We start from the raw sequence: 20,867 nt of genomic DNA, 5'->3' as shown, positions 1-20,867 counted from the left end.
CAAATACATAAATATATGTATTAGTTGAGTATTAGATTGATAATATTAAGAAATAATAACGGTTAGTTGAATCTTTTTGTTTTTTCTTTTTTTTTCTCTATCAACGAAGAGGTTGTGCAAATTGTGCATTTTATTTATAAAATCACATGTAATTTTAATTATTTTTCACGACCAATAAACGATAAATGTTGAAAAAAAAAAGATGACCATTTGTACTGATATATTTGAATAGTCTACCTTATATTTTCGGATTTGCCATTATTTTTTTTTCTTTGTAGATCCCAAGTGTCGAACCATCGATGTGAAGTTGATGCGAAATGAGGTCGGTCTTTGTGGAGAAATAATTGTCAATTAGCCCTTTGTCACTGTTCGTTTCAATCGAGTGTATATTTATTTTTTATTCCATTTATTCGTTTGTTTTGTCTGTTTTTTCTTTTTATTATTTTGCAAGACCATACATTAACACAAATGACCGCGCAAAGGGCGGTCACCAAATATTTATTTCATTTCAACAATCGGAAGCAACTTCACTCAATTTTTGTTTCGGTTTTTTTTTTTCTCTTATACAGCAAACGGAGTGTAAAAGAAATTCGCCGATCACTCATAATCTTTTATGACTTATGTGGAATTAGTTGCAAAAAAAAAGAAACAAGGTCGATGAAGAGAGAATGACAAGGATCCTGAATATGGTTTTTTTTTCAATGAATAATGTTAATTATAATAGTAAAAGTTTTAATTATATTATCATGTTATGCATTATAAGATGGAGCATGTATGATGATCCCTAGGTTGGGCCCCAACCTGCCATATGCTGCAATTTTCTAAGAATTTTCTGTCTTACACAATTTATTGGTCAAACCCTACTTGAGATACCAGCATATTTAAAGATTTTACGCTTGGAAAATCGCATGGTTATTCAATGCCAGGATTTGAAGTGCTTCAAAAGTATGTCAAATATTGATATCATCGAGAGAAGTTCCTGAACAAAACGGTGGACAGTGTGAAGATCTTGTATGTTTTGAACATGTTTTAATCAACGAATGAAATCCTTCAAAAGATTCGGTGATTCTACTATGCCTCAACTCTTGTACAGTTCGACTACATCCGGACACAATCCACTCCGGTTACGAATAAATCCAGTCTTCCATTTTGGAACAATGCATCTTATAACAAAAGATAGACTGATCGTACATGGAAAAGGGTCTATTTATCATTTTACGTTTCGAATTCGAGGTGGCAGTGTTCAATTCTTAATCAAAATTGTATCGAAGATCACGTTTTTGTTTTTGAGCGAAAGGTGGGTGTAGTTTGATAAGTTATTTGTCGCAAAGATGAATGGAATCTTGTTTGTGCATATGTCATCCGATTTTTCTTAAAATTAAAACAAATTTTTGTCATTGCTACAAGATTTTCCGTTAAGAAATTTATTCAATTTATTTTTCAATCAAATTTCTGGTTTTTCTTTTTTACCTGTTGATACATAAAATGTTTGATAATGTATATTTCAATTACAATATGTCTTAACCTACTAATATACATCATATAAAATTTTATAGCAATCAAATCTAATTTGTCCAGATATTTTCTTTATTTTTATTTTTATTTTTTTTTGATCACCAACTATGAAAATGATCGTCGGATAAAATATGCACCGATCAAATAGACCCTTCATACATGTACCCACCAAGGTGAGACAATTTTATATGGACACTTAGCTATATAGATCATCATCACCGTCGTCTTGGAACGTTTGGTCACCCTGCGTCGTGTCCTGAGTACCTCCAGCACCGCTCTGAGGGAATCTGAGGGAAAAATCAGGAAGTGACCAATGAGAGACCATAATTACAAAATAAGTTCTTTGATTGCCTCGCGAAGCCACACGAACCATAGTGTTGACTTACCTGAAGTTTGTTCCAAATCCTCGAGATTGTTGGAGGGTCTGTGCGAACATTTCGTACTTACGAATGTCGTTGTCGGAAACAGAACGACGCGCAAACCTCATGGCTTCCTCGAAATGAGCCCTAGTAATTTCAGGCACTGGGTCATCGTCGTCCATCTGAATAGACTCGATATTGAAAAAATCATATAACTTCTGTACTTAACAGTTGAAAATATGCAATGACTGTGCACTCACATCCATTGAAACGTTGGGGTTTGCAGCACGTTCTCTTTCCCGACGAATTTCAGACTCGATGCATTGCCTAATTGCTAATTTGCAAGCTCGCTGACAAACTTCAGTTAAATCAGCACCAGAGAAACCATGCGTCACCTTTGCGATGTAAGTTAGGTCCACGTCCTGATATGCAGAAAAAAGAAAGAATGATCATACTATGTGCGTAATTAAATGAATTCTGTCATTGAGCTGTCTTTGCTCAAAAGAATCACATAGCATAAATATCATTTTACACACCTTGGCAACTGGAGATTTGCGTAAGTTAGCCTTGAAAATTGCCTCTCGTGACTTTTCGTCAGGTAAAGGAATATAAATTAGTTGATCGAGACGACCAGGTCGCAAAATTGCTGGATCGATGATATCGGGCCTATTTGTTGCTCCGATGATGAATACGTTTTTCTTGGCACCCATGCCATCCATTTCTGTCAATATCTGATTGATCACTCGATCAGCCGCACCTCCAGCATCACCAACTGTTCCACCACGAGATTTGGCAATCGAATCCAACTCATCAAAGAACAATACACAGGGTGCTGCTGATCTTGCCTGGTTATCAAAGAAATTTAAAAATCAAAAGAGCGTTTTATAAAGGAAAATGCTGTTTATCAAGACGTACCTTGTCAAAAACATCTCTGACATTAGCCTCGGATTCGCCGAACCACATTGTCAACAGCTCGGGTCCCTTGACAGAGATAAAGTTTGCCTGACACTCGTTAGCAATTGCCTTTGCCAAGAGTGTTTTACCACAACCAGGTGGTCCGTAGAACAAAACTCCTCTGGACGGCTGCATACCAAACTTCAAGAATTTGTCTGGATGTTCCACGGGATACTAAAATAATCAAGATCAAATTCAGAAATGCTATGATACTGGAGGTTTTGGGATAGAGGATATTGTAATTTTTAATGGGTTTCCGCTGACCTGAACCAATTCTTGGAGTTCCATTTTGACATTTTGTAGACCCCCAATATCTTCCCATGTAACCGTTGGCACCTCAACAATAGTTTCACGCAGTGCACTCGGACTGCTTTTGCTCATGGCATACTGTTTAGTTGGAATAAGAACAGATGTGATTCATGTAGATCAAGATGAATGATTGTCTCGTGTGGGGGACGATTGTTTACCTTGAAATTTTCCATCGTCACTGCTAGAGATGAAAGAACCTCAGCATCGATCTGGTCATCTTCTAAATCGATGAGATCCATCTTTTCACGAATTTGCTGTAGAGCAGCCTCAGAGCACAGTGAGGCAAGATCTGCACCAACGTGGCCATGACTCTCTGCCGCGATCTAAGAGAGAAAAAAGTGTAATGAGCATACATCCAACAAAGACCGTAATTATCAAACCATCAAAATTTAATCATAGAGAAAATTAATACAAACTTCTTCCAATTCTACATCATCAGCCAATTTCATATTCTTAGTGTGAATACGCAAAATTTCCAAACGTCCAGTAGCGTCAGGGATACCAATATCGATTTCTCGGTCGAACCGTCCAAAACGACGCAGAGCTCCATCAATACTATTTGGTCGATTTGTAGCAGCCATTACAATAACATGAGAGCTTTGTTTCATACCATCCATGAGCGTAAGCAATTGTGATACGATACGTCTCTCGACTTCTCCGTGGGTCTTTAAAATTTGAAAATATATAAATATGTGTCTGTTTAAAGTATATGTATGTATGCATTTTATGAAATATTGATTAACGTATTAAAATTTTAATATTACAGCGTATCGCTGTCTCCATTGCACTGACCTTTTCGCGTTTGGGGGCAATTGCGTCCAACTCATCGATGAAAATGATGGCAGGTGAATTCTTTTCAGCCTCTTCAAAAGCCTTGCGCAAATTACTCTCCGATTCTCCAGCTAGTTTGCTCATAATTTCAGGCCCTAATACATCAATGCAATAATGGCACAATCTGACAGTAGGTATCTTAGAAAGAATCGCATATATTCAAACATAGGCTCAGTTTTCCAAGCTTACCATTGATGAGGAAGAAAAATGCCCCCGTCTCATTGGCTACCGCACGAGCGATAAGTGTTTTTCCTGTTCCTGGCGGGCCATACAGTAAAATCCCACGTGGTGGCTTTACTCCAATTGCCTTGAAAAGCGATGGGTGCCGTAGTGGTAATTCCACCATCTCTTTAATCTGAGCCAACTGCTTGCGAACGCCACCAATGTCGTCGTAACCAACTGCATTGAGTGCCTCTTCTTCTTCCTATGAAGCAGGAGGCGATTTGTACTGTCATCTTCTTAGGTTTAGGTAAATGTATAATTTTCTATTCAAACCTCTCTTTTAATGGGATCTCCCTCGCAATGTATGACAGTATCAGGAGCAACTATACAATATGGGCCTGGATCAGTCTCAACAACTTTGAATTCCACAGCTCGCATCCCTCCGCGCACGATGAAGTTGTCGTCTTTGTGAATTGGTCGATATGCCTCGAGAAAATATGGTTTCAGATAAACCTCAAATAGGTTACTATAAGAAATCAACGATTGGATATATTGTTACAGAGATATTACTCGTGATTCTTGAAACATAGATATTCTAGAAAGTGACGAGAATTTGATATCTCTATTTTTCTGCAAATTCGTATTTAGCGTACCCTGTAAGCCCTTCGACGGTATCGTCCATTGGCAGGACATGGATACGTTTGCCATATTTGACATCAGGACATGGTTGAACAGAGACAACGTCGCTGAGTCTGACTCGGAGATTATTTCTGACAACACGATTCATGTGGATTTTTTCATCCGGACAAGTATCATCTGACAGTACGATGCAAACCGTTTCTTTGCGTCTCTTTCCTTTCAGAAGTACCGTATCTCCACGGAACAGCTGCAGCTCGTCCATTTTTTCTTGAGAAAGTCCAACGACCGAATTATCGTCATTGATTGCCTCAGCTACCAACAGCCTGTTTGGCCTATCCTTCTTGCGCAAAATCGCAGTTGCCAAATCATCTCCTCTGAAATAACGAATCAAAGAATAATATATATACCGGCGACTAAATACCTAATAGCTTCTATATTTTGCCTCCTACAGATTAGTTCCTAATAGATCCAAAGTATGTGGAAATATTTTGCAATGGGTATAATTCTCATTCTTCAATTCGGAGTGATGGAATATTATGAGTACGAATAAACAATAATAATAGACTTATGTCTATGGCAAAGAGACTGGAGTAGTGGTAGTAGATGCAAGATTTCTATGGAAGGAGGAAGAAGGAACTGTAATTTTGCTTTAGTCAAGTCAGACTTTGACAATTCATGTCAAATTATTTTACAATTCAGATTACTGTTTGAGAGGGTAAAGGATAAATGCTGAACTATTGTATTGATATACGTGACGCTGATTACAGAGGTTGCTGAAATTTGAACACTGTAATTTTCACAAAAATAAGCTGGGTTCTGAAACTTATGATTGACTATGATAATGATGGAGATAATAATAACAATAAACTAGAAAGTATTGGATGAAAAAACTGATAATTTTGCAATTATAATTGAGAAATTATTTCTGTATAATAGGACAGACTTTGTTGATTTTCTTTTCCCTGCCATATCGTGATTTGAAAATAAATTTTCGACGGTATAAAGATGTCTTTCAACCAAAAAATCCTTTGTCATGTTATGCCTGTGGAGTCATGACTGTTTTTGGTAGAAACTTAACAAGTCATTAAACTTAGTGAAAATTGAAAAAAATTAATTTGGAAGTGATAGATAATGAGAATTTCGGAGGAAGATATGAAGTGATTCTACAGGACTGAACCAAAGTTTCCAATTCGTTAAACTGGAGTCGGCGTCGACATGATGACAACGTAGAATTTGGAAGCGGAGGCCGTGATCAAAAGCGTGAATAGAAACAATAATTTGCGAGATATAGGGTAAAGATATTTAATCGGTAAAACTGATACTATGTTCAGTTATTTCATCTTATAACTCACCCCTTGGAATCACCCATTATTTTTTGATTTACTCGGAAAATGGAAACGTAACGATCAGGATCCCCCTTTACACTAACACGAGTCACCGACAGCCAGCTAACCCAATGAACATCTTCCACTCGTATCTGTCATGGCTGCCCTTTGGCGTTCGTGAAATCCTTCTACCTAGTGCCTCTGGTAGAAATTGGAAGAAATCTAATTTAATATGACTTTGATAACGCGTAATCGGTGGATCAATTTTTCCTCGATTATTTTTCGTGAATACCCGTGTCCTTTGGCTTAATACGAAAATAATTTTGATGGAATGTCATCTACAACGATTATTTATAGCGAATATATCCGAAAAATTACAGAAATCGAAGGCTCGACTAGGTAACACCACCAATGGTAACACGATTATTTTTTCGTAGATCAGTTTGAATTTCCGTTCCATGACCATCGTTGACCATAGAGTTGTCGGTAAAGAAACATCCTGTATTATTTTGTGAGGGTGGTGAGTCATTTGCAACTATGTTCAGACTGTCACAAATATCCGAGTGTTGTAAAAATTGACAATTCGCATGAAGTGGGATTTCAGCATCGTTTGGAAAGCTGTTCGCAATTAAAATGGCAGGAATCAAAGGTGATGCATTTAGTCGATCCGAAATACGGGATCGTTGGTTTGCGCGTTCATACCCAGGCAAATCTGTGCCTTTATCTAATATTCATAAATAGGCGTTTCTAACATGACTTTGACACATAACCTCGTCAATCCAACAAAGCTATGCCTAATCTATTTCCCTTTATTCCTTTCTTTCGTCATTATTAATTCGATTATAGTATTTGACGGTAATCTGTTCTATCTTTTATTCTAACATTTATTGGTTCGCTGATTTTGTAGTAATGAGATGACGTTTGTCATTGTCTACCTGTAAATTGTCAGTGATGAAAAGTGGTCTTGTTAACAATTATCTTATTCTCCTCTGATCATCACAAATCTCTACTCATTCATTTCCATTACTCCCAATCGTGAAGTATCAAGTTTGTAGTATAAAAGTCCATAATTTGCCTATCAATGTAGAGGATACCCATAGCTTTCAAATCTTGTCTTCATATCAAGAGATAAATTCAAATTCGCTGAATTAATATTTTCATCTTGTGTTTCATATTCCATGGCTACTGGTACTTGATAAATAGCGTGAGTATATCTTTTTTTCATGGTCATTAAATATGAAGTGACTTTTTCAAATTGGTATTCGATTTCAAATTGGCAACAAAATGAGTATCAATGCTTTAGTTAGACATTTGAAATAAACGTTCATCCGTGAAAATAACTAATGTTTTTTTATACAGGTTGATCACATTGGCCTTTGCTGGCTCACTTGGAATGACTTTTGTCATGTTGGGCTGTGCACTTCCAGCATACAAGTGAGTTAAACTATGGCTTCATAATTATGTATAATATAATCTGAAAAAGAAAGAAAGTTTCTTACATAGACTGATTACTTGAAACAAACCTGTTGGATTTACCTCTACCAGCTATGGTTGTTAATTCTTTTGATTTGAGAAGATGTTGTAAAATTCATGTGTTTCAGAGTTTGGTGGCCTTTTTTTGTCGTATTATTCTACATACTTGCTCCAATTCCTACATTGATTGCAAAACGATACACAGGTGATTCCGGAAGCACTAGCAATCCATGCCTTGAATTGGCAATTTTCATCACAATGGGTTTTGTTGTTTCATCTTTTGCTCTACCTATAGTGTTGGCACGCTCACCCACTCCTACACCAGTGGTGCGTAAACTCATCGATGTAAGTCATCAAACATTCTCTCAATGGTTAATCATTTTCAGATATATCCAGGGGCGTGTTACTTAACCTTAGCTGGTAACGTAATTGTGTATCTTACTTTGGTTGGATTCTTCATCGCCTTTGATCAAGAAGATGCTGATTATAGCATGTGGTGATCTGTCTGAACATCGCGTTCTCATCAAATGGTAGTTCAGTGATTTTTCTGTTCTGCAATGGATAGTTTTTAAATGTAATAACATATCAACAAGTACCTCTCAATTTTTTCAGGATGTTCCAGAAAATCCACAAAAAATTTTTTTTTAAATATCCAGGGATCCAAACGTAATTTTTAGTTGTAGATTTTTGTTAATTGCAGGCCAGTGAAAATCTATACAATCGAGACGCGAATGTATACCTAATCATCTGTAATTATCTGATGATTCCTCTTATTGGCTAATAAATTTTTCTGTCGGTCGGTTGAAATAGTAGCGCGAGGCAATGTAGATAAAGAGGAAGATCCCATCATGCAGGAAATTGTTTTATTATGATAATTCCAGAACTAGATCACCATCAAAATTTTGTAGATGTGCTAATCTTGCGAATATCGAAGACTATACATGTATATGAGGTATAGATATGAGAACTACCTGACAATTATTGACTGGGTATTTGCATCAATATTGACTGACGAGTTCATGACTAAATGATTTGATTACACTCAAGTTGAAACGTGAGGAAATCGCATCTGAATTATCTATAATTACATACCTGAGCTTAGTTTTGCGTCATGGAGAATTAAAGTTTGAGTGATAGATAGAGGAAAATGGTTGGAAAAGTCATTGATGAAAATACTGATATCAACTTTTACCATTTTATCAATTTATGCATCAATAATCGAATCAAATATTCATTGTGTTTATATCATATTGATTAAATAGATACAGGTGTAAGCTACTAATTATTGCTAATACACAAGTGTGCGAGCTTCATATTGCACCGTTAAATATTGTGATAAGCTTTTCTATGCAACTTTATTCGCAGTTTACTCTTAATATTATCTAACTTTTGCATTATGCTATAACATGATAGTTTTCAGATTTAAAGTAAAGATTTGTGCAGTCGATGTTGCAGTAACAAATAACGACTGATGGCTACGCCATAATTTTGATGTTTGAAACTTATTATTCTGTTACTTCTATAACATTTAAGTAAGTATGTGTGCGTTATAGTTAGTTGAATCTTAACTATTGAGATGATAAAAGTGATGCATTATTATTTACGAATATTCACTAACGAGGTGAATGTCATTAGGAAAAAAAAATAAATAAACGAAATAAAAAGAGATTGTAAAATTAATACAAATTGTAGTGATGGTATAATACAACTATATTATTTTAATACGATAAGTTCAGTTGATTGATGGTCTTAATTCAGATATAAATTATATCATAGAAAGTAAATATGTCTCGCAGCACTTCACGCATTGAGAATCAGGGTCAAACCATCTTTGCTCTCACATGAAGTCATTAATTTTAAAAAAGGTAATACCCATTGAAAACCAGTCGTTAGTTTTTTTCGCTGTTGGGTTCAAAGGCCATAAGACTACCTGAATCTATCTTGACGTCTGTCCAATTTTGTACGGAAAAAATCATTCCTGTATTCTGATAAACGGTTTGAAAGAGGCCCAATTGCTGCTGATGATAAAATATTCCAGTGTTCAAGCGATTATTTTTTACGGTACGTCTTTTTATACATACACCAAGGTTTGTACTGAATTTGCGCAAATAAATACGTATGTTTAAAGAATTTTAATAAGTATCTCTGCAAATTCACTTAGAGATGCAGAATCACAAGGATCGAAAAGTTTTGACGGATGAATTTTAGGCAAACAGATCAAGGTATGCATCAATGAATAAACAACTTTTTTTTTAATTGGTTTCATAATTCATACAGGTATTTGTTTATACATATATGAGAAAAAAGAATATAAGACTAACCGCTACCATAGAGACATTGACGATTAAAAATAAACTAATTTCATTTTATTCTAATCTTCACACATATAAAGATTCAAATTTTCTTTCAGGTATAATACCTAGGTTCCTGTACCATGCAACAAATTTTTTTATAGACTAAACAATTGAACATGATAACACAAATAATGGTTAAAAAAATATAATAAAACAGATAAAATGACGACTGAAACAGACTTAAATAAAATCAAATGCTATGACACCATTACTGTGAATCGCATAGTTATTATCCAAGCTGAGCTGTCCAACATTTGTTTAACGGAAAAATTGAAGTAGTCTGCCTATTTTCTACTAAAAGACAAATACCTATCTACTTGTAACAAGTAACAATACGTTCTCCCTCTGTACATGTATAAGAATATTGCATAAAAATAATTTTTGGGGTATATAGATTATTTGGTAAGGTCTAAATCTAACAATAAGTATTTTGATTTACGTTTGTCAAGTAACCCAGCAAAAAATTCTCTCTCCACAAACACAAAGATGTTAATTCTTACCAGCGGCGTTATAATAATTGCCAGCGCTACTACAATTAATTGTAAGATCTAGAGGTCGAGACGACGTAATAGATGGAAAGATAGCTTCCAATCAGGCTGATTAATTTTGTTTACAAACTATCAATCACTGACAATCCTTTGTAACTGTTTTTCTTATGTTATAATTATTATTGAGATTACCAAGCATACTTACACAGTTAGTACCATACATTCACACACATGCATAAAAATATTTGGACGATAAAACAACATTTAAGGAATAACTATATAAAACACTTTCATGCCTGAAGTAGATAAATTATGAATAATTTGAGCGATCACTCATCCAATTTTTAGCCCCAATGTACCATATTTCGTAAGATTGCCAGGTATTCTATTCCAACCACAGTTTTAGGTCAAACAATCTTTCATCAATGTTTTCCTTCATTCACATCACTCAGGATGTTGATACTTGGAATGAGACTAAGGCTTCTTGTAAATATTGTCATAGGATTAACCATTTATGGTGGGTATTAAAACCTCATTGTCAGAGTAAATACCTTCTTTCAAGCTATTATGATATTTGTATCTTGATTCGATACGTATTCGAAATAATGTGTCACTCAGACCCAAAACACTGGTAGAATTTTAGTTATATCGGTGAATTTGCATTGATAGGATATAACAGGGGTAATAACAGCTTAGTGATCTCTACGATATATTTTTTCAAGAAATTTGAAAAATAAATCATGGGGAAGACCACGTGATATTTGTTGAATGTGAGTATTCATCAAGTTGTAACTTTCTTCTTCATATATAGAATATGTCGTTGGCAAACCCAAGTTATCGTACAATTGCTTAACTCGTGCAACATTTTCCGGATCACTCGAACCGTAGCATTCCTATTGGGACAAGTTTCATCAAATTTTTTCGCTATAACTTTATATTCGTATCACAAATGACTGTATTACTCTGTATCAGTGAAGAGTTTGACGTACACAAATGATAACATTCGATGGAACGAGCCCTACTTGTATCAAAGTTTAATTGAATTTGTAATACTTACTTCTAAGATTTTTTTCTGTGCTGGTGTCGCACGTTGCAAAGCCACAACTACCAACCAGGAACATTTTCCATCTTGTATGTCGTTACCTATTTTTCCTGTAACTTCCGGGTTTCCGTAACAGTCTAAGAAATCATCTTGAACTTGGAAAAAGTGGCCCATTTCCAGTAATATTGTTTTGGCTTGTCTGTGCATTTCGGCATCTGTGATACCAGCCTATTGGGATAAACAATTGTATCGTAATGAGGATACATTGCTTATGTGCCAGGTATCTTTTATAGTTCTTATCCCTGGAGTCGATAGAATAATTAATTCCATCACATGTGGATATCAGTTATACTTACGAAATACATGGCTAGAGACACTGGCATGACAAAAGAGTAAAAAGCAGTCTTATATTTCACAATAGAGTTGTATTGATTCATTGTAAACAATTCCAATTTAGGTTTTTGGCCAAACTGTGTCGAGAGTAAATCAAGAGTCTGACCCATTGTAGTTTTAAGTATGGTCTGGAAATTGTTTTACAAATGAAATATCTGAAAACTGTTTGGGTTTGAAAGTGTGAATATTTGTTAATTTAGAAACTCGTGATCAAATTTACCTCGTGAAATACCTCTATGAGATTCATATAACAATCCTTATCCTTGAAATGTGTACGAAGTAATTGGAATATTGACTGTTCTAACAAAAGTCCGTCGTTAATTGCACTCAAACCTATGTTATTTTGACGGTACCAGCACAGTTGTCCACGTCGATTCGTTGATCCATCCATAATGTCATCTTCCACCAGGAAAAATGCTTGGTACTACACAGACACACAACACCTCCAATCATTACGACCAATTCGAAATCCGTTGCCAGAATCAACAGAGCGTAGGAACAAGTATGCTGATTATTTATTAATTTGATATCCCAAATACCTAAATGCAAGAAGATAATTTCTAAGCTGGTTCATGTTCAATTTTTTAACTTGTTCATATATCGTGACATAAGTTCTAACGCATACGGTACAGTTCTTCACTAATAAGCACAGCCTAAGGAATCAATGGTAGGAGTTTAGAAAGAATTTGGTTTTTCTAGAGACCTGTAAACCACAAGTCTTTTTTTGATGTGACGCATTATTCATATTGTGCATGACGTTTTGAGGAATAGGAGCGAATATTTTCTAAGCATAAAAATAATTGAATTTTATTCAGGAAACATCAGCTTGGTCTAACTCAATTTTTAATTCATGGCAATAATAGATTTGGTCAAAACAACCAACAATGATTGGTGATATTGTGTGAGAGACAGTGCCATCACTCACCCTGGTAGAAGATGATTAAGCAATGATTAATATACTTTAAATTTTCATCATCTGAACAAATAGTATATTGATTCAAATAATTTGACCGCACCATGCAAAATATTGTTGATGAATTACGAACACGGATTAATATTTCATTTAATGCAAAGAACTATTGAAATAATTTTTCTGTCTAATCTAACATGCAACAAGGCCTCTTATGTCATCTAGTCAGTTAGTAACGACAAACATGCTTTTGATGTCAAATATAAAGGGATAATAAATAGGTCTCAACAGAAAAATTCAATTTTTTTACACAAACCAACTGATTATGAGATCACACTCATTGTCAATGGAATCTGCATGGGATCTCTTGTTATTGTAACAAAATCTTTATAAACTACAAATAAACATATAAAAGCTGTTGGATCTGGGTGCAAGACCATTGTTTCAGATTGTTATTTGGAAAAAATATTAGTATGCAAAAGTAATAATAGAAGCAAGAGGGTATATTGTTAATGAACACTTCAAGGAAACTGAAAGGTTGCAAAGTATGTTTAATGACACTCAAAATGATCGCTTTACCATGCCGATCGCACATTTACAAAGAATAGCAAGATAAATGCATAGCCAGAAGTATCCTTGACCATTAAGCGAATACGTAACAAATCGCAACACATCTTAGGAGAAAATAAATATACTTAACATTAGAGATACAATCGCTCTGTGCATAGATATTGGAATGACAATCTTGTTAGACATACCAACTCGACACACCAACCCAAAATCCTAGCCAATCTGATATTATCTTCGTTGAGCTTCTCTGGCGGTGCCAACTTTTGGAATGCATAGACAAGAGCAAGACCCCTATTCTTCTTGCCGTTAGGAACGTTGTACTGTAACACCTAATGAATGGGATAATCAAATGAATTGTGTGATGAAATTTTTTAACAAACGAAGTAGGGTAATAGTAAAATTTGTATAGATATTTTGTCTTACTTTTGCTATCCATTTAGTGGCATGAGGAATGTCAAGGTGGCGTCCAGCATCTGTAAGATCTCTGACCACGTCTGGCCACACAGCCATCATTTCTCGGCTTTCATCCTTGGTGGTTACCACTCTACTTCTAGCTTGCACAACTGTGTGCACGGAGTGTGAGCTGGCAGCACTGAAGTACAAAGTAATCAAATGTTGACCAAATTTTTTGAGATCATAATGGTCCAAATTTTTGAAAGCTGAGTGATTTATTGAAGAAGCTGTCAAAATAATGTGCACTGTGGATAACTAGATCTTAGAAATCGTTGCTGCGGTAGAATTGACAATGAATTGATTATTTTTGCAATAAAAAATAGCGATCTGTTGAACAATAATAGCAAAACTCTTATGCCATCATTACATCCTACAAAAAAGTTAGGTAATAGAAGTTATATGAAATGAGAGAACTTTCATAGGTAAACTTAGAAAAGTGGTAAACTGAATAGATATCTAGAGCAATAAATTAGCAAGTTATGATGGTATTGAATTTACAATGGTTCGATTGTTGGTAGCAACAATGAGTAGGTCAAGCAAAGGTTGTGAACAGGGACGAACACAAGGACGCGAAGAGAATATATTTTTACCATCGAGTATTTACTATTTCATTGTTGAAAATCTCATTGATCAAAGCAGTAACCCTCTATGTAAAACATAGTGTGCTTCCATTGCTTTGAGACAACTGAAAGTGTGAAAAATTCGATACAGCTTTATCCCAGCTGTTTATACATACATACTAGCATTGCACGCGCGCGCCGCATTTCATTTGATTCATCGCATTGATTTTTTACCCGTAGTTTTGTCTCAATCTCATATCATTACTTTTCACACACAGGTTTTTTTCTGTCAGTCTACATTATCGTTATCACAATTGACGTGATCATCAGCATCATTCAATTTCTCATCATTAATACAAGATCTGTTATAGATTCAGACAATCAGATAAAGTTCACATATTTTGCGTTTATTTGAACTTTTCAAATTATTTCCATAGATTACTAAATTTAATGGATGGGTTAATTGTCTCATTACGTGTACCTCTCACTTTTATTGGTCATAGTTATCTGAAATCGCCACCCATTATCAAAATCTTCCCACCGAATGGTATATCATCGTTCATTATTTCGCGTAATGTTTTATCAATTACTTCTAACACGTACCTGGGTGGCATTCGAGCTTCATCTCAGACAATAACCTTTTTTTTTTCAAATATTCACCTTGTTTAGATCTAACATTTATGCAAATGTTGAGTCTGAATAGAGGGGAACACGTAATCCTAACGTCTTATGAACTGTTCTACCTTCTGGTAACAATTTTGCTGCAATTCCCTTGAATGCCATTGTAATCACATTTTTTCCTTTTGCTTTCAATAAATGCCATATAGTTTTGTAAATTTAAGTTTTACCGGAGCCACGTTGGCCATCGATGTAAAAGCAAGCGCCGCCGGTCTATTCGGCTGTATTAATCGAATCCAATACGGCGTCAACAATTTCTTTTTGTTCAGCATTTAATTTTTCATACGATCGCACTGCGATTGAAGATGATTCCTCAAGTAATTTATTAATCGATTCCAAAGTAATTATTCTTTGTTCCATTTCCGGAAAATCAGCAAGATTCCAACCCTCTGCATTCAACATTTCAATGATTCGTTCATAGGCTCGTGCTCGGCCACGCGACAACCCCTCCCTGCGTGAGTAATCCTCAGCCATTTCATCTTTGAATTCTTCCCAAAGATCTTTTTGGTGAACTGATTGACAGTGGAAAAATATTCTAACGAACAGCCTTCTAAGTCTTCGTGGTATCATCCAGGTTGTAGCTTCGTCCGTCGTGCGTTTCCACTCTTCGTCATCTTCGATTAAACCTCGAGCTAAACACGTTGCTGTGAATGTCCGACAAACATTTCCATTAAACGTTCCGAAACTAATACAATTTTTGGTACCTTTGACTGTCAGTAGTAGTGATCTTCGATGAAATCTCCTCATTTGCGTGATGGTTGACGTCAATATGGCACAACGTACTGATTGTTTACCGCAAATCTACCAGGTCGTTCGAAAGATCACCCCGTGTCTCGTCGGCGATATAGGGATAACCATTTTTATGTATTATTGTTTCATCTCTGCGCCCTTTCCGAAAATTTTACGTGAATTTACGGTTTTCCATCCACCAGTCTCCACATAGTCCATGTATCACATGTTTCATCGCGATATCGTCTAAATTTTTGTTCTCGTTTTTATCTTGAATTTCCGCAGAAATGTATTTGTCTATCGCCTCGTTCGCCAACGTTACTGACATCTTAATGTGCGGCATGCCATGTTTTTGAAATTTAATTACATGAACTTATGCTGCAACTTTTCCAAAAAATTTTTGGCGGACAGTCACATCTATCAAATCATTTTTTCATTTTGACCTGATCTGATTCCATCTCCGTCATTCAAATCGTGGGCTTCCACATTCGATTCATTGAGTGTCGCTTTTTTATTATATCTCTTACATTATATACTTTGATTATGTTGCATTTCATTCTTTTTTTTGCTTTGTTTTTCTGTGATATGATATTCATCATCTGCAAATCTACAACTGTTTTTTTTTTTTGGTTATCAAATAATCAATTTCTAATCAACCACTTTATCTGTTGAAAATGTCAATCATTTGTCAATGTCTTTCAAATTTCAGCTTCATACCTTCAATTTTGTTCTGTTTTATTCCTATTATAAATTGTGTATCATTGAGATTGCAGTATAACTTTTTGTTATCTATTAATTATGATTTTTCCTCTATTTGAATTTTAGTCTCCCATCACAATTTATTTTGCACGTATACATTTTCGTCAAGTGTATACCAATGCCTCAAATTAATTTTCAAATTGTTCACACAATGTATTATCTTTTTTATATGTATAATTTAATCACATATCCAACCAGCAAAAGAATCAAATGTCATCAATATAGAGCGGCACAATTCACTCATTCCGCAATGATTCGACATTTGTCCCTGTTTTCCACAACTTTTGATTTATTTCTATTTAATTTTCCGATGGGTAATGATGAAAAATGCGGGCTGGCTTTTACAGTATAAGTTTGAGCTATTTTCATTTTGAGAAACACATTAAGTCAAAGCAATTCATAATTATAAAAATATTTTTAACTAATTTTGATTATAAAGTTTTTTTGATTGTAATTCACCATATTATCGTGATTCATTGTCAGCCAAAACTGACAATATTATTATTTTTGAAAAGTAGTGCACTCTCAAATTTCTTCTGCTTTCGATACACGATTCAATGTAAGCATAGCGACCTTGGCTTCCAGTTTGTACGTAACGCATTACTTGATATTTCTTCTTCATTTAACTCAATTTTAGACAGCTGAATATTTGAATTACATTTTGCATTGGATTACGAATTTTCAAAAATAGAACATACGGTTGACCTACTGCATCAGGCTCGGTTTGAAAATGACCGTTTTCGTCATTTTCAGCTTCCATGTTCACAAGTTTATAATTTATAATTTCGAAATGGTATTTTTATTACATATATATTTATGCTTCTCCGTTTTTTGAAAATTAAATGTTAAGGTTTTACAGAATTCATTAGTCGCTCAGAGACAAACAGACTACTGTTTCAGGCTCACCTTGGAAATGATATTTTTTTTACATTTTCTCCTTCCATTTTTTCAAATTAATGATTTATATACTCAAAATGTAATTTTTATTACAATATTTTATCAATTTAACAATTTTCAAGTTTGAACGCAGCCAATCAGCAAACGAATAAAAACTAAGCTGCGTTCAGCGGCACAATTCACTCGCTAACTTGTAAGTCAAATCGGTCCACATACAAAATGCAACGGCACCAATCGGTACTCGCTCATTTCGCAGCGTGAATTTAGAAACACGAGGCTCATCTCGAATTTCGATTGGTCATCACTTTTTAAGATAGGACGTATCACCATGAAAAAAACTATGACCAAAATAAGCGAGGAAGAAACAGAAATCAAACAATACAAGGTATGATTTTTATACACAGACATTACGTAGTATCAATAAATTTTATGAACTTGAAAATAATTATGCATTTTTATCTTACACTTTCTCGACAAGGACGATGCTCGAAATTCAGATCCGGACATTAGTAAATCATTGACGGTAGCTGTCAAATATGTCACGCATCGTGGGACTCAGACTGTAATACAGTGCAACCCAATATTGCCGCAAAACGATTTCTTGGAAATCATTAAGAAAAAAAGAGTATAAATTCTCGATTGAATGGGATAATTAATTTCTGATAATTCGTCGTTTTTATTCCTAAAAAAAAAAAATACTTAGTGAGAACTTTTCCCCAATTCTTGATCATTCTTCAATCTACTTTCTGAGATTAACAATCAATATCTGTTCATATGAAGATAAAACAGGATAACGGTTGATGAAATTCAATCCTATTTGCTATGGCCAGCTCTGTACTTTGTAAAATCAACACATATAATTTTTCTATTATACTCGAATCCCACAGATTTTTTATGTATGGGAGGTTAAAAATAAGTCTGAGCTAACAATAAGTACGTATGTATGTATGTACATACACGAACCGTGTTAATAAGTGAGGATGTAAACATTGCGCGATTTGAATTAGGTTCACGCAAAATATCACTAGTCGAATTTACAGCAGCGCCACAGCAGAGGTCGGGGGATCCGGCGCCGCTCGACTCGCATCGACCGACCACGATCTGTTATCCACGGCGTTGTCACCTCACAAAACTGACACAGCCATTCAACGATGATTTAACGATAAACGAGACGCGTTGGCAGTCTGAAGGAGTTAGCAGTTAAAAGTTAGCATGCAATTATTATCCTTAATGCGTCTCGTTTGTTGTCCTTTTCTTCATCAATGCATCAATGGCAAGTGTTTACTCTGTCATCGACGAAGATCATACTATCCTATTTAATTCACCGTATCATTTCTCTGATCAAAATAACATCAGTCGTGGTTTCTACGATATTATCGACAGATAGATTCTAATATTTTTGGTAAACGCCGTGGATCATAACAGATCGTGGCCGGTCGATGCGATCCCCCTACCTCTGCTGTGGCGCTGCTGTAAATTTGACTAGTGATATTTTGCGTGAACCTAAATCAAATCGCGCAATGTTTACATCCTCCACTTATGAACACGGTTTGTGTATATGAGCATGAAATAATTTTTTTGATAGTAGATAGGCAGAAAACATCAATAAATAAATATGCGCTATCGCAGGATGAGTTAAGTAATCTAGAACATCTGGTAAATACCAACTTTGATGATTTTTTACTCGAAAACGAAGCCGAACGCATCTCTGAAATTAATTCATAGGCTGTAGTATAGTTCAAAGTATATGCCAGCATTTTTTTTAATTTTTCGGTGCTATCCGTCAGTGTTTTATACATCATTTAATAATTCATTGTCAAATAAACAAATGATAAATAAACTTTTTCGGCACCATTTATTTTTTTTCCAAATCTATGGCCTTATCCGCGTAAATTTTGAAAACAAAAATTGAATCCAACATCATTTTTGACGAAGTTATGATTTTTTTAAGAAACCGCCTCTCAATTTTTCGATTGTTTATAATAAATCGAAATTTGCACTAATTCAAAAATTCTTTGGCACAAAAATCTAACTCCCCATGGACAATCGACATGCCAAATTAAAAAAATATCTGAGGGGTGACTGATCCGGTTCACGTGGAATGGCCCATGTAATTTTGTCATGACTTCGTGAGAACATTGTATCAGCTGAAGCTCCTCTATACGATACAGGAGTCATTTTCAAACATTATCGAAGAATACTTGGACCATATCTGTCGCTATTGTCCAAACTATTTTGCTATATTATCAGATATGATGGAGACGATTTATTGCGATAAAAATATTCTGAGTACATGATAAATCAGCTACACATAAAAACGATATGGCTACTCCAGGACTTACATGTTGGTAAAAAAATATACATAAGATAAGGTGAATCACAAGCACATCATGTTACGTGTAGGTATGCAATATTTACTACATGCGAATGAGCATACTATAGTAATTTACATGTATGTACGTAATACATCGGATGTAGCAATAAAGGGATATTGAACGTAGTAAAATCTTACTGGAATAGTTTCTAACGGATACAATGTGATGATAATGATAATCAAATTTCACGGCCAATAATTTTACACTTTCCAAATAGCCAGATAAATTAATTTTATATCGTCTTTCGAACTGTGCATTTCTTGAGGAGTTGACTATGACAAGAATAGCCCTATTTATCCAAGGGGATCCAGATTCAAGATTACTAATATCAATTCGTATCAGAGTTACTATCAAATTGAAAACATCAAAAAGATGTGAAGACGGGTGATTGCGGATGTCATGATGTGAGACCAGCGAGATATAATATCAGCAGGGAGTTGTGAGATGAATATATTAATAAAATCAAAACACGCTCATAGATTAACCTACACAGTATCGGATCGTACTTACAAATCGACGATGGAATGTGGTGAAAAGCGTGGTAGAATCTATGGAAATGCATCGCCCGAGGCGTACGCTCAAAATATATGTATACGAATAGACGTGGAAATCTGAGAAAACTTACCATGATTGTTGGAATAAATGCTTCCCCGCTTCCCTCGTCGAACTTTTGATTTTTTGTAAATTTATATCAGTTGCTTGCTGACCGGCCGAATGCTGCAGATTTTTTCTGAGAGGATTGTTTAAAAGCGTCAAACACCTTCGCACGGAGGAAGACATCGTCGCTGACTGAGGAATTGACCGAATTGGTTGAACTGAAGTCAGCTGACGGGGCTTAAACCGTTGAGTGTAGATAGGAATAGGATAGGATAGGATAGATTCCTATCTACACTCAACACACGGACGGCCCGAGTTTTCCCACTACTTGGTGCGCTGCTGTCGGTCACTTACACGCATACGGGTCCCTGTAAATGATATGCACGCACACAATCGATTCTCGCTGGCGCGCGGCGTTCCGCGATTTCAACTCATTGCCAGAATCAGAGCAATCGAGCAACTCACAAGGGGAGGCTAAGAGAACCCGTCGTCACG

At 35.4% G+C, this 20,867-nt stretch overlaps 4 protein-coding genes across 9 annotated transcripts; 1 reads left to right on the top strand and 3 right to left on the bottom strand.

The window, feature by feature from the left end:
* Positions 1-413: 413 nt before the first annotated feature.
* LOC105690094 (transitional endoplasmic reticulum ATPase TER94) lies at positions 414-6,278 on the bottom strand. Of its 3 annotated transcripts, XM_048651915.1 has the most exons (13): positions 6,122-6,278; positions 4,784-5,143; positions 4,464-4,656; positions 4,158-4,392; positions 3,930-4,063; positions 3,554-3,802; positions 3,296-3,460; positions 3,093-3,215; positions 2,790-3,002; positions 2,411-2,719; positions 2,135-2,296; positions 1,902-2,092; positions 414-1,802 (listed from the first exon to the last, which is right to left on the bottom strand). In XM_048651915.1, exons 1-13 carry the CDS (start codon positions 6,136-6,138, stop codon positions 1,712-1,714), a joined length of 2,442 nt encoding a protein of 813 aa, XP_048507872.1. In that variant the 5' UTR covers positions 6,139-6,278; the 3' UTR covers positions 414-1,711. The 3 variants fall into 3 exon arrangements, with proteins under 3 accessions (XP_048507872.1, XP_048507871.1, XP_012263050.2); XM_048651914.1 differs by lacking the exon at positions 6,122-6,278 and having other exon boundaries at positions 1,902-2,065; XM_012407627.3 differs by lacking the exon at positions 6,122-6,278 and having other exon boundaries at positions 1,902-2,056.
* Positions 6,279-6,594: 316 nt separating this feature from the next.
* LOC105690056 (leptin receptor gene-related protein) lies at positions 6,595-9,247 on the top strand. Of its 2 annotated transcripts, none has more exons than XM_020854724.2 (5): positions 6,595-6,743; positions 7,454-7,528; positions 7,696-7,894; positions 7,954-8,097; positions 8,180-9,247. In XM_020854724.2, exons 2-4 carry the CDS (start codon positions 7,488-7,490, stop codon positions 8,065-8,067), a joined length of 354 nt encoding a protein of 117 aa, XP_020710383.1. In that variant the 5' UTR covers positions 6,595-6,743; positions 7,454-7,487; the 3' UTR covers positions 8,068-8,097; positions 8,180-9,247. The 2 variants fall into 2 exon arrangements, with proteins under 2 accessions (XP_020710383.1, XP_048507892.1); XM_048651935.1 differs by lacking the exon at positions 6,595-6,743 and adding an exon at positions 6,780-7,298.
* Positions 9,248-9,800: 553 nt separating this feature from the next.
* LOC105690096 (farnesyl pyrophosphate synthase) lies at positions 9,801-20,752 on the bottom strand. Of its 3 annotated transcripts, XM_048651922.1 has the most exons (8): positions 20,401-20,521; positions 20,286-20,323; positions 13,748-13,916; positions 13,513-13,653; positions 12,065-12,268; positions 11,808-11,972; positions 11,467-11,679; positions 9,801-11,302 (listed from the first exon to the last, which is right to left on the bottom strand). In XM_048651922.1, the coding sequence occupies exons 1-8, from the start codon at positions 20,401-20,403 to the stop codon at positions 11,102-11,104; spliced, it is 1,134 nt and encodes a 377-aa protein (XP_048507879.1). In that variant the 5' UTR covers positions 20,404-20,521; the 3' UTR covers positions 9,801-11,101. The 3 variants fall into 3 exon arrangements, with proteins under 3 accessions (XP_048507879.1, XP_048507878.1, XP_012263056.2); XM_048651921.1 differs by lacking the exon at positions 20,286-20,323 and having other exon boundaries at positions 20,401-20,752; XM_012407633.3 differs by lacking the exons at positions 20,286-20,323; positions 20,401-20,521 and adding an exon at positions 14,368-14,505.
* LOC110117230 lies at positions 15,229-15,859 on the bottom strand. The gene is made up of 2 exons (XM_020854723.2): positions 15,720-15,859; positions 15,229-15,659 (listed from the first exon to the last, which is right to left on the bottom strand). The coding sequence occupies exons 1-2, from the start codon at positions 15,760-15,762 to the stop codon at positions 15,229-15,231; spliced, it is 474 nt and encodes a 157-aa protein (XP_020710382.2). The 5' UTR covers positions 15,763-15,859.
* Positions 20,753-20,867: the final 115 nt, after the last annotated feature.

The sequence above is a fragment of the Athalia rosae genome, chromosome 3 (assembly GCF_917208135.1).
Source record: "Athalia rosae chromosome 3, iyAthRosa1.1, whole genome shotgun sequence".
NCBI classification, from domain to species: Eukaryota; Metazoa; Arthropoda; class Insecta; order Hymenoptera; family Athaliidae; genus Athalia; species Athalia rosae.
This window is presented reverse-complemented; position numbering and strand designations above follow the sequence as displayed.